The sequence below is a fragment of the Homalodisca vitripennis genome, chromosome 7 (genome assembly GCF_021130785.1).
Source record: "Homalodisca vitripennis isolate AUS2020 chromosome 7, UT_GWSS_2.1, whole genome shotgun sequence".
NCBI classification, from domain to species: domain Eukaryota; kingdom Metazoa; phylum Arthropoda; class Insecta; order Hemiptera; family Cicadellidae; genus Homalodisca; species Homalodisca vitripennis.
The window spans coordinates 14689793-14708083 of record NC_060213.1 but is presented as its reverse complement, the minus strand read 5'-3'; the positions used below and the strand labels follow the sequence as shown (position 1 = coordinate 14708083).

Genomic DNA, 18291 nt, shown 5'->3' with positions numbered 1-18291 from the left:
CACTATCTCGTCCCACCTGCCAGAATATGACTCACAACTAGGTTTAAACCAAAATCTTCCTCAAAATGCAACTACTCCTCAATAAAAACATTAGGATATAAAATGGGATTTTATCTCTATCATAAATATCTAAAAATACTTTTGTTAGGACAGGTAATAGTCCTGAAAAATAGTAATCGTTACAAGTAATATGTTTTATGTCCCCAAAACAATACAAAGATTGTTCAATTTCAATAATTTCTACAAATTTATTATAATTCACACAATGTTAATAAGGCCGTGTTAGTAAAAATGAACACTGTCCTTAGAGCATGTATCTGTTAATCCACGACAAGACGGAAAGGCGCTCGTCACCGCTTTACCGTATTTCCAATACTATTCCCGCACTAAAAGGCAAGTGCGCTTGATAAAAACTAAAAGGGCAGTAAAGGAACCGGCAGTTCATGAGTTAATGAATAAATTTTAATGTAAGCACACGTCAACACGTCAATTAGAAGATTGTAATAACAAGACAAATTTTGTGAGAAATAAGAAATTCGGCAATGGTTAACTAAAATGTTAGCTATGTAATTTTTAATGTACAGTATATAACTTTTACACCTGAACAGTTCAGGATATTGTCTACGTGTACTGTTAATTTATTCTGAATTAGTTTACCATTTGTCATTTTAACTTAACATCAGAATATGGAGAAGTAACAGCTGATGTGAATTACTAGTACTACACCAGACTGCTACGAAAACAGTGGCCCTTCAATCATTTATCCATTTCGCGCCCATTTCAAGTTTTTATTTACATTTTTATTTTGAATTATTGATAAATATTGAAAATGGACTTTTGTCAATCCTCTGAAATGACAGATGCCAATCGTTTCTTTAAACAGAATAATTTCAGAGAAAGTCTTAAATTTGAGCTCAATATCATTTAAGGCATTAAGAGACAAAAATATTATCACATTATCGACTCAGTTCCTCTCACAGTATTACAGTCTCACTGTGGAGAGCCGTCTTTAGCAAAGAGATTGAGAGATGTTCAACTGAAACCGGCAGAGCCAAAGATGCACGTTGGCTTATCCTTAATGCAAGGGGGACTATCCATTTAATAGCTGAAGCTCAACCAACCAATTAGAAATGTAATATAACCCCCAATTAAATATAACCCCATTTATATAACTTGATAGCGGACGTCTATAATTACGTAAGATAGTATTAGTTTGATAACCCTTGACAATCTTTGAGACAAACCTTCACAAAAGGACGAAATATTTTAAGATTGTAATATTGTGCGAGTGTGATTATTAAATATTATTCATGTACGTTTTTAGACTTTTTAAAATAGAAGGCCGATTTACGATAGTTGTACTTTCACCGCCATGCCATTTCATTTACAGGAAAAATGAGTATCACTATGTAGTACTTTAATTGTTTTTATAAATATTACAAAAACATATCCTGTAGCAAGGATAAACATAGCTCTTTACAAAATAAAATGCTTAATAGATCGATATTCACTTCCGGGTGTGTTTAAAGTTAAAAGTGTCAACTCTTGTATAACGTCTAAAGTAGAGATAATGAGCCTTCCCTACAAGTGGGGATTTTAAGAGTCTTTGTTCAAACATTACGACCTGCTTTGTTTACGTGTCTTCTCGAGTGAACTAACTGTAACTCCGCTAGTGTGACGTCTACAGTAGAGGTAATGAGCAGTGGCGTAACTAGACAGAGTCGCGCCCCCCCGCAGCGTACTGAAATGCGCCCCTCCTGTCGGCTCCTAACACCCCCCCCCCCCTTCCTCCTACTGACCTACACGCATCGTTATAATTATAGCCTACTTCCCCTGGTCTACCTTTATTCTCATGATGTTCACTCTACTTACGGTAAATTGTAATAGAAAACAAACCTTTACTTTTTAAGAGTGGCTTTAAATTTGTGTAAATAGTTGATAGTCCCGTGCTGTGCAATGTTTATTTTTATACATTTTGTAAAAAGATCAAAAAGGAAAAGAAAACTTTAAAATGAATTATTCATCATAATTATTTATTAATGAAACTATCTCAAACATTAAAATAAAAATAGAAAAAATTGTAGACATGTTAATTATTTCCATTTATTTAAACCCTCTCCTCTTCTTAAAACTGAAATATTTTTCAGCTAACATCTTCAAGTTGATCCTACGAGCCCGTTCATGTTCTATGCTCAAGACTCCCAAAGCGCTCAGCCTGGTATTGGTCATAGTGTTTCTCAAATAATTCTTTATGAGCTTGAGTTTAGAAAATGACCTGAAAATTTATATAAGATTAAAAAACTATGTTGTTAACATATATGCCATTTTCAGGTTATAATACAAGTATATAATTAAAGGGTATAATAACTCTTCTTAACACAAAAATTAATTTTAGTTAGTACGGGTTTTTATGATATTTTGGTGATTACGAACCTTTCCGCTGACGCTGACGTAACTGGGAGAGTCAAGAACATCATCATCGCTGTGCAGACATCAGGAAGGCTGCTTGACAAAGTCACGTTTTCTATCATTAAATATGAGGCTAAATCCTTAACTTTTTTCAATCCTCTTGTTTTTATTTCATCCGAAACAATGTTTCTGAAACACACTATTTGTGTCTCCAACCCGTGTGAAACATCTTCCTCATACTTCTCACAAAACTTCCTGGCTGAAAAAATTAGTTCATCATCACTTTTCTCTGTGAGGTACTTTGGAGTTAAAAAGATGAACTGATCGTTAATCCTGACCATGCTCTCAAAACGTCTGGAGATTTGAGCAATAACTATATCCAAGCTCCTGTAAAATACTTTTACTTTGAATTCTTGCAATGGATTAGAAAATTCAACATCGTTGGTCAGTTCGTCAAAAAAGTTTTTTACTTTTTTACATCGTTTAGTCGGCAGAGAAGACTCAATATTCCATCCCCTGGCTAGCGTTTCAGCTTCTTTAACAACACCTTCAAACTCATTTCTTGCTCTCTTTAGTTCAGTCATACTCTTTCCAAGAAGGGCTGTAGCTTCGTCAATTGATACATCCTCTTTTTGTAGTGTTTTAGATGTAATATTAATTCTCTCTAAAACCTTACTTTGGAAAGTAAGCATCAATACAAATTGAAAACACGTCATTTGTTTTTTGAGTCCAGTTGCCTCTAAAACCTCTTTATTCTTTTTAGAAGTCAGAATAATATTCGTCAAACAGCTTAAGACAGAAACAAAGTTACACTTTATGGCCAGTAAACAATCGTACCTAGATGACCAACGGGTCGGACACAATCTTTTGAGTGTCTTGCTAAGTATAGACCCCCTTTGCTCCATAGATTTCTCTCTCAAAGCTTGCCATCTTGGCAGGCTTTCGCCGAAAACACGTAAATTTGATTGACCAAATCGTAAAATAAAATCATTTCTGTTATGTCAGTAACTGAGTCATTGAGTACCAAATTTAAATTATGCGAGGCACAATGCACGTACTCTGCATTTGGCGACTTTTGCTTTATTCTAGATTGGATTCCAGAATAGTTTCCACTCATTACGGCTGCCCCGTCATAACCCTGGCCTCTACACTTTTCAATTTTAATGTTGTTTTCTTCTTCCAAAAAATTACAAACCTCGTTAGTAATTTTTTCCGAATTTTGGCCTGTAAGAGCTATGAACCCTAAGAATGATTCTTTAATTTCAAGTTTTTCGTAGTTTTGGACTGCCACATGTCGTATTACTATCGATAGTTGATCAGTTTTTGAGACGTCTTGAGTGGTGTCTAATACCAGAGAGAAGAAAGGAGCTGCTTGGATTTCACTTACAACTTCATCCAGAACATGCTGTGACGCAAACATGATCATTTCATTTTGGATTTTGGGAGACAAATACTTAACTTTGCTTTGATCGTTTTCTAAGTGACTTTTTAGAAGAGGATCGTATCGTGACAACAAATCTATAATATTCAAAAAGTTTCCAGAAGTAGTGTCCACTGTTTCAATATTTTCATTCCGATGCCCTCTGAACGCTAAGTTACAAGTAGCCATAGTTATTACTACATCTAAAAGTCTTTTGAGAATCTCACAATACTCAGGTTCATACTTTTGAATAAGTGATTTTGCATCTTGGCTATTTTTTACGGTACTATATGCTAAACATGAATTTAAGTGTATACGAGATGTTTCATGTTCTTTAATTTTTTTGCTTAAACCTTGCCAATCATTTATTAGACCTTTACACCAAGCATCTTTAAATTTAGGGTCAGTTCTGTCAGCGAACAACCAACAAGGTTCACAGTATACGCCATTTAATAAAGGTGAATAACAAAGCCAAAACCGTTCTAGTTTTTGGCCCGTTTTGGCAATTTTGTAATAAAAATCACTGCTAAAAGATCTATTGTTTGTCGAGTCTTTAGGAAAAGGCCCTGTGGGCCTACATGGTTCAGAATTCAAAATGAAAGTTTTATCTTCTTCTTTTAAGAGGGATACTCCGTCATTAGTGTAGAGCCCAATGTCAGTTTTAAAAAACACCACGTTGTTGACTGATTTCATTAGTATCAATATGCAAAACACAGTTTTTATCAATGTCTACGGTACAGCTACAGCTATCATTATTTATCTTAACGTCTAGACTCACGTCTGGTTCGTTATTTGTGAATTCAGGTGGGGTCTGAGTAGATGTTCCATTTTCTGTCTCGATGGTAGGTAGGTCAGAACTTATTTCACTACACTCACAAATTAAACCGGAAGTTATTTGTTTCCTTACACTGTCATTGTTTTTACTAAGAGATATGTCAGATTTAAAAAATAGATCAATTTTTTGGTGTTTTTTTGCTTTTTCTTCCTCCTCCTTCTTCCGCTTTCGGTATTCTGCACCACTAGGTTTTTTAGACATTTTTGTTTAATTATTGATTTAGTTTTCTAGTACATCGTCCCATAATATAAGTTTCCTGTAAGAGGTGTAGTTTGCAAACACTTTTCACCGCCACCACAGTTGTAGGCTACTGAATAAATCACAACTTTCGAAAATGCAGTAAACGTAACGAGTAATGAATATATGACTGAGTGACAAGGAACCACAGTATACTGTGAAGGAACTACCTAACAATAATTGGTACTTGGTAGTGTGGAGGGAGGGAGGGGAGTATTCAAGTCGCAACATGAAACAAGGCAGTACACGCACGCACACCCCCACGCTCACACACGGTCCTAAAGCGCCTTAAAATACACTTCCGTGGCGGTTCAGCAAATAGTTTGCCTGCTTTAGTTTTGAAGGCGTTTAACTAAAACAAGAAATGATAATAGGCCTACGATATTCCTCGCTAGCTCATTTATACAAAAAAAATTATAAGGAATTACAATGAAAATAGTGATATTCAACCTTAAGAAATTTGGTAAAATCGGTATAATTTTTTTTATTTTTTTCATTCATTCCTTCGTGTGGCGCCCCTTGACACGCCGCGCCCCCCCGCATTGCGGGGGTTGCGGGGGTATGTATTACGCCACTGGTAATGAGTCGCTCCTGCAATCTGTCTACGGCGAGCCACTGAGTCGCCCTGGTTCATCAGGAACTACGTCGTCAGAGCATCATCCAACATCCCTACCATCAGGAGCTTCGTGGATGGTCTAACATCGACCTTCGAAGAGGCTGCAGAGTCCTCGCCCTGGGAGCATATCCGACTATTACGGGGCCAGGAGGTCCCACGACTACGTCCTCCAATGGATGATTGAACTTCACTACACTGATTACACTACTGAACTGACAGGTAGCACTAGCTACTAGGACTTTGACCCTCACTGACATAAGGCAAGTGCCTACCTGCAGACGCCTTAGCAGAAGTGGGGAGACGATGTTCTACCCACAATCACAATTTCCTCCTCCTCAGTGGGGATTGTAACAGTCTTTGTTCAAACATTACGACCTGCTTTGTTTGTGTGTCGTCTCGAGTGAACTAACTGTAACTCCGCTTGTGTGACGTCTACAGTAGAGGTAATGAGCCGCTCCTACAAGTGAGGATTGTAACAGTCTTTGTTCAAACATTACGACCTGCTTTGTTTATGTTTATGTGTCGTCTCGAGTGAACTAACTGTAACTCCGCTTGTGTGACGTCTACAGTAGAGGTAATGAGCCGCTCCTACAAGTGAGGATTGTAACAGTCTTTGTTCAAACATTACGACCTGCTTTGTTTATGTGTCGTCTCGAGTGAACTAACTGTAACTCTGCTTGTGCCACTTTAATGTTTCATTGTTACATCTTCATTTTATAATGTGTTGTTTTTTTATATATTTTATATCACTCCATCATAATGTATCCATATTGAAGAGTTATTTATCTGGAATAAAGCCGAATAAGAGTGTGGGAGTTTTGAACTTTAAACGATGCTAATTTCGAGATAAATTATTTATAGTCTAAATTTTGATTTCGCGTTTTGATATATAGTCCATTTCCAATTAACTACAAATAATTTTTTAAAATTTAATTTTTATAAAATTTTATCATACAATAGGATAAATAAAATGGAACCATCGGTAAACGCTTAGTAGATATCAGTGACACATGTGTCTGCATTAAGACACCAAGTAGAATTTATGTTTCATATTAATTACAAAGAAATTCCTACATTGTAGTATTATTAATATCGTTTATTTAAAGATTTTTAAAACACAGTACTTTGGTTTCTAAGAATCCCACTCCATGGGAGTGCCGATGGCCGAGTGGTCTAAGACGTTGGACTTTGGGTCTGAGTTAGAGATAGCGCAGGATCGAATCCTGTCTGTGACCGTTGCACTTTTTATCAGTACCATCGACCTTGTACTGTATCGACTCTCCCCCTTATTCTGTTTAATAAGATCCTCGCACAGGCCAGTGGCCCATGAGGACGGGCAGAATAAGGCATAAAGGGAAGATCGGCTTCTCCTTAAAAAAAAAAAAAATTCAGTACTTAGATAAGTTTTGTCACATACGAGTATTAGATCAAATGTTACTCATACATGTAAAATAATTATCAAAGAATAATAGATCTAATACTTTGTAAATGAAGAATACCAAAAGTTTGATTTTACATGGTTAATACAAGCACGATTATAGATACTTTCGTAAACGGAATAATCATTGACCGTAGATCTCTAGATTTGGATTATCAATATATTTTTTTTCATATAAATAAATTAAAAAACACCCGCAATACAACTGACTCGAATGCACTCAACGTTCTCACAACATTATGCCGAAGTGTGCAAACATGTTAAACAATTCCAATTGAGAAGAGGTATAAAGTTAGCTACAAACATGCTGATTACAATTAGCCAGGGAACATTCACGAAGAATATTAGATTAGCTTACAATTCCCGAATGAGTACTAATTCACAGTACTGTACTGTTTCACCAGAACAAAAATACCTTAAGAGTAAATTCCAAGCCTTAATGGTTTGAGCAAATTGTCGCGGTTAAACTAATTACTTTTGTTTTCCGAAACGACAGAATTGTTTCTCTCGCCGAACTAAATAACCAGCTGGCGCACTTCTCCCTGCTTGGACTGTTTTAAGTGCTTTTGTTGTTGTAAGCTAAATTGCTACAAAGTGTTTTTCATCGTACGATCAAACTAGTTGAACAGTTCTAGACATAATATATTTTTGACATAGTAAATTACTATGGAATATATTATAACATAAAGGTAACAATGGCGGAATTATAGTACATTATAGTACATAAACATCAGAAGTAGTTGCGGAAGCCCCGGTTAGTTATCAGATCAGGAGGTAGACTAGTTAATGGATTATGAACCTATAATGTTATGCAATAGTACTGGTTATACTTCCATATAAGACTGAAACTCCACAGTTAACTGTGTTTCGGAAAAAAAACAACTTTCTCAGAGCATCCCCCACCCTTTGCTTTCTTTTGGAATTTTGATGTTCCAATTAGTCCAAACTTAGACTGTTTCAGTCTTTTAGTATCTGTCACCTTCACAGTGCAGAATACCATCGTAATTTAACTGGAATAAAATAACCCAGCAGGGAACACTTCCAGTTGAACCTACCACTGGGCACTGCAAAAACCGATGTGTCACTGAGCAACCTTATGGATGCCCAGGAGCGGCACAGCAAATGTCGAGATTCTGGGGTGCAAAGGCACGAGTTGTTCGGGTTCGTTTCCTAACCTCAGAGGTTCTTGCTAGCCTCTATATAAGGGTGTACCACCTCTACCTGCTTTAACTGGAGAGACTCGTTCAGAGCTGGAATCCCCTTCTTTCGAGGGAACACGACTTGATATTAGTGCTCTAAATTCTTTCTCGTGGATCTCGATATGTGGTGGTCCCTACCCCCAACCTTACACATCCTGAATATCCTGTCACTCCGGAAGCAGCGCAAAGGCCCTTATAGGACTGGGTGCAATTTATAATCTTCTTGTCCTAAGAGAACAAAAACTGGAATAAAATCTTACTATGTAAGCCTAATGAATATCCAGGCATATACTGTAAATAAAAATCATAAGAAACATTTTCCTTACAGGTCAAGGTTTTAAAAATTTCTATTAAAACTATCACCTACGAATCATTAAAAGATGACTAGACCTCAAAATGTATAGAATGATCAGATATAAATGCTTATTTTTAACTTTGTGACCACCATTTCTAAGCTTACTATTTCTATATGGAAGAGAGTATGACTAAGCTATGTAATCTTACCGAGTTGAGAGCGTTGAGGTCAGCGCCCTTGGAGATGAGGAGCTCCACGGTCTCGCAGTCGTTCGCTTCGCTCGCAAGATGTAGCGGGGTGCAACCGTTCTACAAAACATCACTGGTTCAGTGTACATAAAGTGTGCTAAAAATGTATTAAAAACATCGAACAATACGTAATTGCAACACAATTGATAGGATAACAGGATTTCGGACATTTGTCATCGTTATATCTATACGATGCAATATTATGAATGTTATAAAAGGTGTAACACAACGCTTCAAGGATTGGAATCTATCCTCTTCGTAAGTGGGTGGATGTATCAAAACATATAGATTAAATAACAGAAATAAGAAATAAAGGGAAAGAAAAGGGTTCAAATATACCCAAAAGCTGTTTGGAGTAGACTCCAAACAAGACTAGAGTCCAGACGTTGTCACTGCAGAGAATGCAAGTCCCGAGCACAAGTCACAAGAGTAAAACACATAAAAAGAATTAAAAAAATAAAAAGCTCGTAGAGAATTAAAGAACATAAAGAAAATATGAAATAGAACTAGTGGAAAATTCTAAATTTGTGAAACATAGCTGGTCTGAAAATCATAAAATGAAATGGGATGAAGCCGACATAATACACCGCGAGGAGAACTTTTTTAAAGAAAGCTTATACATACAATTAGCAGACCAAACGCTAAGTCAAACTTCGGTTGATTTTAGACCTATTGTACAAATAAAAAAAAAAACTAACTAGAGAGTCTAAAAAGATTATACCAATTAAAGAATACTCACAATTCCTCCACTTCATTCTTCCATCCCCCTCTCAACTCTCACTCTTTGTCCTCTCTCTCACTCGCACCCTCCATTATAGAATGGAGGGAAATGGTTTTATAGAAAACGCGTTTTAGTCGATTATACTACATTTAATGTATAATACTATAATATTACTAACTCCTAGCACAACGTACTGGTTTTATGGTGAAACCGTAAAAATTGACTTATTTGGGAGTGTCAAGGGACGGTTTAAATTTAGCCTAAAACTATCCTGAAGTGGTAAATTGTGACAAAGCAGAAAGATGGTTATGTGCGTCACGTTTGAATCCAAAGGAACTATTGTAGGTTACATTGGCACTGCTGTCTGAATAATCAACAATATTGGTGTACCTTACCCTTGTTATCTTCCCAACAATTTTGTCCCTCCTATCTCCCTTCTCATTTCATTTTATTCCAGACCTTCGCATTTAAAGAATCTCTTAATATAGTTATTTTTATGAAAGTGGAGTGAAAATTAAATCAATACATTAGAAATACAGGGTGTAAATTAAGTCTTGATACGCCTAGATATATTCCAAACGGATTGAGATATCGATGTAAAACTTTACCATATGTATTAAAATACTTTTATGTACTTTTTTAAGCATAAAAATCCCCCTCCTTTTTCAAAGGGAGATAAAAAGGGGGTCCACTTTAAATTTTCAAATTGCAGCCCCTATCTTGTGACATGTCATTTGAAAGGTAAATTCAAAAGAAAAACAATGACATGAACAAAACATGTTTACGACGATCCTAGCAAATGTTAAAGGAAACAGCCCCTTACAACTAAGGGGATAAATTAAGTCACAACTTTTGCTAGAAACAGCAAAAGTTGTGACTTAATTTACAGGTTTTTTCTTGGTGTCGCTGTGTTTCTATTGAATAGACCTTTAATATGAAATGACACAAGATAGGGGTTGCAATTTGAAAATTTAAAGTTATCTCTTCTACCCCCATTTGAAAATGGGGGTGAAGTTGTTGCCCTAAAATATTAAAAAAAATAAAATTTAATAAGTATGGTATCTCAATCAGTTTGTAATATATCCAGGCGTATCAGGACTTTACACCCTGTATATGATCAACAATAGGCTTGAATCTGTATTTGTCTGGTGGTTTTAATTTTACTTTCTTTAGTTGTGGTTAAGTTGGTACACGTGAGCAACTAAAATCACTTGAACTTACCTTGCTCTGTTTGTCAACATCACTGCCGTACTGCAGCAGCGTGTCTATAATGCCTCTACACCCCAGGCTGCTGGCTATGTGCAGAGCTGTCATGCCTTTCTGTAATGTCATCAGATGTTTTACACATTACAACAATGTAAAGGCATAAAATGATTATAGAACTTGGTCTTGAAATCGTTTTATAATTGCATTATTTACAGACGAACCCTCAGTATACGGTCATTATTTCTGGTAACACTAAAACACAGCAATCTTTGACGTGGGGGTATATTTAGTATGTTAAAATACATCTTTAATTTCTTTTGTCGTGCTTTAAAGAAGCAAGTTAAAGACCTAAATAGTCTAGCTTATTGTTCTGGAATGATTACGTGAAGCCGTAAAACTGTCGGGACTAAATTACTACTGGATAGCCTGCCATTCACTTTAAGAGCCTTTTATTTCATGTGGTAATAGCTCGTGGTTATTACGGCTCATTCAGCCAACCACATTTCATTCTCAGTTGCATAACTGGAAGTATGTTCTGAATCAAAGTAAGCTCGAGCAATTTAAAATGGTCGCGCACTCTATGTTTAGGATAGTAAACTTTGCAAAGGTAATATTAATTATTAAATAGTTGCCCTGAGTTTTGATTTTAATAATAGCACTTTAATTTTGTGGTTGTATCGTTAAATAGAAATGTATAAAAATGTAATTTAAATAAATAAAAAAATAGGCCTACAATTTAAAAAATATAAAAATCGGTCTCTTTTAACAGTTTATAATCCTGCATACCTCCATAGATTCAATGTAAAACATAACAACACAAACATAACGATATTATTGAATCAATTCAAAGAGAGCTGGGGCTTTTCAAACACCGCATAAGTGACTAAATTTGATGATGGCCACAATAATTTGTAAAAACTTAACTGATATCAAATAGTAGAATATAAATGGCTAAGCTTCTTATGAACAGTTACTCTTGAGTAAAAATGGTATTAATGATCTTAGATGTTATTGCAAATGGAGTTAGAGAAGTAATCCAACATTAGTCTCTTCCGAAAGTGGTAAAACATAGACTATTGGTTGTATTATTTCGAAAATTGTCTATTAAGTGTAGACTGTGCAAATAATTTGCAAACCGGAACACCATTTCAAAGAACGCCGATTTCAAAATCTCTCTGAAGATACAGTTAAAAATATAATTTGATATAATATAACATGCTTAATTCATCAACAATAACCAAAATTCACTTCAAGGTGTGTGAGTGACTGTTCAGTTATAATTATGAATAAATGTATTGTATATATATGGACTATGAAAAGAATAATTAAGGGGGGACTAATAATTTAATGATATATATATATATATATATATATATATATATATATATATAAAATACAACAAAACAACAATATTGAAATATTTGTACATAATACATTTTGTACAACATTCGCTTCATAATTCAAATATATATACTTACATATATATATATATATATATATATATATATATATATATATATATATATATCGAAAGAATAATTAAGGGGAGACTCATAATTTGTAATAGGTAATTAACAACTTTCAAACTTTACAAAATGTATAATTGTACAAATATTCAATTAGTAAATATATTTTTAAAACAATAAAAACAAAAATGAATGTTTATTTCATGCTGTTGTGTAAAAAAATATGATTGTAGTTTTTGGCTTCAATTTTTTTCTGCGATCATTGGTGACAAAAACTGCAGGAAAAAATAATCTTTCTGTTTACGGGACTGAAGTAGCAGGTAAACAAATATATTTCTGTTTACGGGACTGAAGTAGCAGGTAAACAAATATATTTCTGTTTACGGGACTGAAGTAGCAGGTAAACAAATATATTTCTGTTTACGGGACTGAAGTAGCAGGTAAACAAATATATTTCTGTTTACGGGACTGAAGTAGCAGGTAAACAAATATATTTCTGTTTACGGGACTGAAGTAGCAGGTAAACAAATATATTTCTGTTTACGGGACTGAAGTAGCAGGTAAACAAATATATTTCTGTTTACGGGACTGAAGTAGCAGGTAAACAAATATATTTTTTCTGGAGTTCATAAATCATTGGTATGAAATGTTTTCAGGAGACACAAAAGGCAAAGGACTTTCAAAACTGTTTGGCAGGGCAATTCCAAATAAATTAGAAACAATGGATTACGGGAAGGAAGTAAGAAAAATCTAGAACTGTCTGTTAGAAAAAGTATTCGAATACTTGTATTCGAATACATATTGGGTGCTTTTGAATACATCGTATTCAATTCTCCCATCACTATGTTCGAGAATGCTCACATGGTTGTCTATATCGGGAGGAGTGCCGGACTCCAGGAGGAGCTGAGTGACCATGAGGTGTTTGTTCTCGACCGCCAGGTGCAAGGGACTGTTACCATCCTCGTCTCTCGTCTCCATCTGGGCTTCGTGCCTCAGCAGGAACTCGACCACGTCCACATGTCCCTTCTCGCTGGCCAGGTGCAGAGCTGTGCGTCCTTGCTGCGAACATTGTTCAGTGTCAGAGTCCAGGATGTCTAGGATATTTCAATGCACAGATGTCTTGCTGACAAGTTTGTTTATATTTCTCTCACCCTGTTGACGACTTTCGTGTTGGCACCGGCCTGGACGATGCGGGCTACCACATCTTTGTGACCGGCCTGGGCGGCGTGGTGCAGTGCGGTCTGGCGGTCCATGTCCACGAGGTCTACGTCCACGTGTTCCAGGGAGTCCAGCAGGAAGTTGACCACGGACAACCGGTTGTTGCGGGCCGCACACATGAGGAGAGTGTACTGCTTCTATTGGGCAAGAAACAATTAACTACTGACCCATTGCACTATTTCCACAATTTGTAAATCATGCTGAAAATAGACATGGTAAGTTTGGTATATCTAAAATAATATCCAATTATAATACTTTTAGCAGTTGTTTTTGAGGTGAAGGTAAATATCCCAGATAGATTAATTTATTATGAAGGAAAAAAAGGTTTTTGATAAATCAAAAGTCGTAAACGGTGAATACATTGACATATACGAGTACATTGTTATTTAAAGTGGTGGTGCAGTCGATTTTGGGTTCGAAAAATAGTTTTTATAGTGAATCCATTGCCCATTAAGATGATTTAACCATTTTAGAAGCGTGAGAATCACAGGCATTAAAGTAAAGTATTTAGCAAATTTTGAAATCAGGCCCAAATTAAAACGGTTAAAGGAAAAGTAAAATTTCTACAGTATGATATGAATTAGGATATAACGGCAGGGAGTGAGGTTTATTAATTTATTACGCAAGAAACTTATATCACTTTAATGAAATACAATTAAAAGTGACATGTTTTTAATTTGTTTCTTTTTAAAATAGAAAACATGCCACTCCCAGAAACTGTTACTGAAGCCTGATCATAAAATGGCATAAGTTTCTTAATTAAATTGCTTTTAATGTTACGTGGAGTAATAAAACATTGTTTGTACCTTTTGTATTTATATAAGTTATCATAAAGAGCTATAACGTTTGATATACAAAAATGTTTAAAACCTCAAAATTAAGTGCACAGCTATAAAGACGAGTTAGTGATGTATTATTTAGCACGGAAGAGCAAAATATACCATTGGCAGTGTTTGGAAATAGAATCACAAACCGATGTAGCGTAAGTACTCTCCTTATCGTCATCATTATAAATATTTGCGGATGATTTTAAAAATAAAAAAAATATTTACACGATGGAGAAGTATTAAAATGATGGAAAATAGAACATTAAAAGGAATAGTGATCGTTAAGAGCCCAAGGCGAAAAGGCAATGCAACCCTAATCACAGTCGGAAATCTTCAAACGTTCAGAGTAATCTGTTTTATTCGACTTTTTCTCTGCAAGTGGTAATACTTGAAACAGATTTTATTTAATGTATTATTATAAAAAAGCTTGATTAAAAATAATTTTAATGTGCTTTATAATGTTATTATACTTTTAGTTTTTTTATGAAAATTACCGATAGTTTTTCCTCTCGAGCCTGTTAGTGGGTTACCCCAATGAATCTAAGCTTCTATTTAAAATACCCTTAAATATTCTTGTATTGTGTACGGAATACGTTTTTCCTTTTAAACACTGCAAACATTGAAATCTATTAGTTGACTTAAAACTGAATGTTAAAAATTCAAAATGAAGCAACCCAGAGATTTTAAGTTTTGAGATTATCCACTGCCTTTTGAAGAAAAAAGTTCGTTTTTCCTTTGATAAAAACCTGTTGGTCCAATACAGATTTTTTAGTAATTTTCTAAAGGAGTCTGAAAACACTCTATTAACTACAGTAAAAAAAAAACTAACCCATATTTAATATTATGTAACCAAAGGTTAGGATATTACAAAAAGAAACAATTAAAACATATTTTAGTTGTTTTCTGCAAGGAGAGCTTTGCTACTAAAATACACCAATCCATACTTAATACTATGTAGTTTGAGATTTTGTAAAAAGTAACATTTAAGTAAAATATTTTAGTTGTTTTCTGCATGGAGAGCTTTGCTATTAAAACGGACCAATCAATATTTTCGAAAAGTGAAAACGAATTTACATCACTAAAGTTAAGAAAAAAGAATGACAGTGTAAATTTGATTTGGGGGGCATGATTTCTAACAAACGTATAGTTGGCTTAACTTTACCCGTAAGCATCTAAAACTTCAGATTTGGTTTTTTACCAACTTTGCATTTAAATTAAATTATAAATTTAATTTCTGACTGTTTGTGTGACGAAATGATATTAGACCTTCACTATTTCTACTAATTCAATCTGTGTACCTCTAATATACTATAAGGTTAGGATCACGGCTGGAAAAATTACACTTATTTAATATATAAAAACAATACTTTAAGCTACATTTTCATTAATATTAGGGTATATAGTTTGGTGGGGGAGTAGCAGAAAAATTAACATTAACGTTTAAATAGTATTTGTAAAATTCTTCTTAGAACGATCATAACAGTAGATAAAAACTTGTTTACAGACATTGATTATGAAAATACCCTACAACTAATGTTCATAACGATTTAGTAACTGTGAATGTTGAGTTTATTCAAGTTTACCTTCCTCTCAGTGCAATGTCTGAAATAAATGTTATAGACAACTCGGTTGCTTCACCGTGTTTTGAGATCGTATCTAAAACATCGTGGTGAACTGACTTGTGCACCTGATGAGACAATGAGAATACCTCTTTACCTAGAGAACACTATATTTTGTTGTTTAGGTGTCTATGTTCTTGAAACGATGTAAAGAGTAGATTTTGAGCTTCTAAGTCGCCGAATATTCAGAGGAACATGACTCCAAATTCTAAGATTCAAGCTTGCGACGGCGTCAGATTCCAGATGCTACTCTAAGCATAAGGTGAACTGGAGCTAAACTCAATACTCACATTGAATTAAAACTTCTCACGATTGCTACTTATGTATAGATGTAGTAACTTTTTCATGTTGATTTTAAATAAATGTAAAATCAGTTTAAACGATTATAAACCAAGCAATTTATGTTGAAATGCCTACGCAATTATCTTAGGAATAGTATAAGTTGGATATTAAGTTATTTATATTTTACGGATTCCGTGTGTTATGGAGAAAATGCCAGTAAGAGACAGCAACTAACACGATGTGAAGTCAAAACTGAAATTGCGCTAGTAATGCGTAATCAAACCCCAGAGTAACTAATCAGTTGAGCGTAGCATTGTTGTAAGGTAATGCAATATTGGCTTACACTAACGCCCTAATTAATCTCCATGATATGGACAGATTGTCCGTCCTTATTGTCTGTTACAGCAGCAACCTCCTGTGTAACTGTTTCCGGTATGCCAATTTGCTCAAATATTATTGTACGAGAACGCGGTTTCACTCAATTTTCGCTATTTTAAAGTTGGTTTTAAAGTTTCTTATTTTTGCACTGTCCTGTTGTTTTTTTTATACATTTGCTACAATTTTTTTGTTTTGCGTTATCTGTTTTCAAGAATAATAGATAAAGAGAATGTCAGTTGAAATTTTATATAATTTAGTTTTGTAATTTTCTATCATCTCACTTTATGCTTTGCCAAAATTAGCATACACAACGGTCAATCGCTTTACTAAGCAAAATTCCAAATTCGTATTCTACACTCTATATATGAGTCTATTCTTACCTTTCAGATATTAGAAAAACAGCCAATTTTCTCAGAATGTTCCTTAAAATTGAAAATATTGTGAATGTTGAGTATAGCTCCAATTCACCTTCTTGTCTGTGCAGCGTCTGGAATCTGACACTGTCCCAGATTTGTCTACTGTAATCTGGAGTCATCTTTGTCTGAAGAGATAAAAAAATCGACGCCGAAGAAGCTCAAAATGAACTCTTTACATCGTTTCGACATCAGAGACACCTAGACTACAAAATATAGTGTAATCTGGGTGAAAGGTTATTCTCATCATGGGTGATAGGTCTTTTTAGGCGTCTGAAAGCTGACGTTTTTACAGACTACTTCTGAAATCTGGAGAGATAAAAGAAATTCTGTTTGGCTCAGATGAACATGACAACATTGCAGGAGTCAAATCTGTGACAGAGTCGATTTCAGACTCTGCACTAAGAGGAAGATGAACTGGAGCTAATCTCAACATTCACATTGATAAATTGACATCACCAACGAGGATCAGAGACACCTAGAATACAACATATAGTGTAATCTAGGTGAAGAGGTATTCTCATTGTCTCATCAGATGCACAACTGAGTGCAATTGAGAGACACGATCTCTAAGAACAGTGGAGCATCTGATTTTCAATCTCAACATTCACATTTAATGAACCCTTCACACTACAGCTACATTATTTGTAGAAATTTGAACTGTCATCAGCCTCCCACACATATATCGCACGGCTTTGAAGTGTACCAGACAAGGAATATTCAACGGTTATTCTGTGGCGGTAATGTTAAGATCTAATAGTGCAATGTTACAACTAGAGTTCTATAGTAAAAAGTTCAGCAGAAGGTAATGAATGGAAGAAGACCTCAATTAATGTATCGACGCGAGCTAGAGGGGAATTACAGGTTAACGTCGGAGCCGAAAGTGTCTAGTTACTTTGGCACAGCTAATGGCCGGGGTGGCTTAAAAGGATCCTTGGTTGTCTTTGTTCACTTCTCAACTCTCGTACATTCCAAATATCAATCTGTATCTTTGGCTACGGACTTCCCGTGTCATACTGAATCATCTGCCTATTCCATCAGTTACGTAATGACCTTTATACCGCACTAATGCTGTAATGATTCATGAGTTGGGGATGGCTAATACCTGCCCATGCTATATTAGTGCCATTAAAGTATATTTGTGTCATTAACTGTAAAAGGCAAGCTAGAAGTATAAAAATACAAGTATATAGCTCATTCATTCTTGAGAAGTATGGCAGACAACAGGCAATCATAAAGACTAGAACGTTTTACATTTCCCAGCCTTTTAAATGATAAGCTTTTTTGAGGGTCAGCAAAATTCCTTGATTGGGTATGCAGCATTATAGAACTCAAGTGTTGTCTACGTAGAAATTAAGTTTAATGCACAATTTATAAGCAACAGATATTTTTATACTATAATCGTCATTATTTTCAAGATACCTAACATTTAGTTTTACCTATGTTTCGGAAAAAAGTTTCTTA

General features: G+C 35.0%; 1 protein-coding gene across 1 annotated transcript in view; it reads right to left on the bottom strand.

Moving 5' to 3' along the window:
* LOC124366925 (ankyrin repeat and death domain-containing protein 1A-like) overlaps window positions 1-18291 on the bottom strand; it is a 140649-nt gene that overhangs the window by 29717 nt on the left and 92641 nt on the right. The window contains exons 5-8 of the mRNA XM_046823532.1: window positions 13242-13445; window positions 12952-13149; window positions 10640-10738; window positions 8659-8757 (exon numbers count right to left, since the gene is read on the bottom strand). Coding sequence (XP_046679488.1) covers window positions 8659-8757; window positions 10640-10738; window positions 12952-13149; window positions 13242-13445 — 600 coding nt within the window. The remainder of the gene's footprint in view (window positions 1-8658; window positions 8758-10639; window positions 10739-12951; window positions 13150-13241; window positions 13446-18291) is intronic.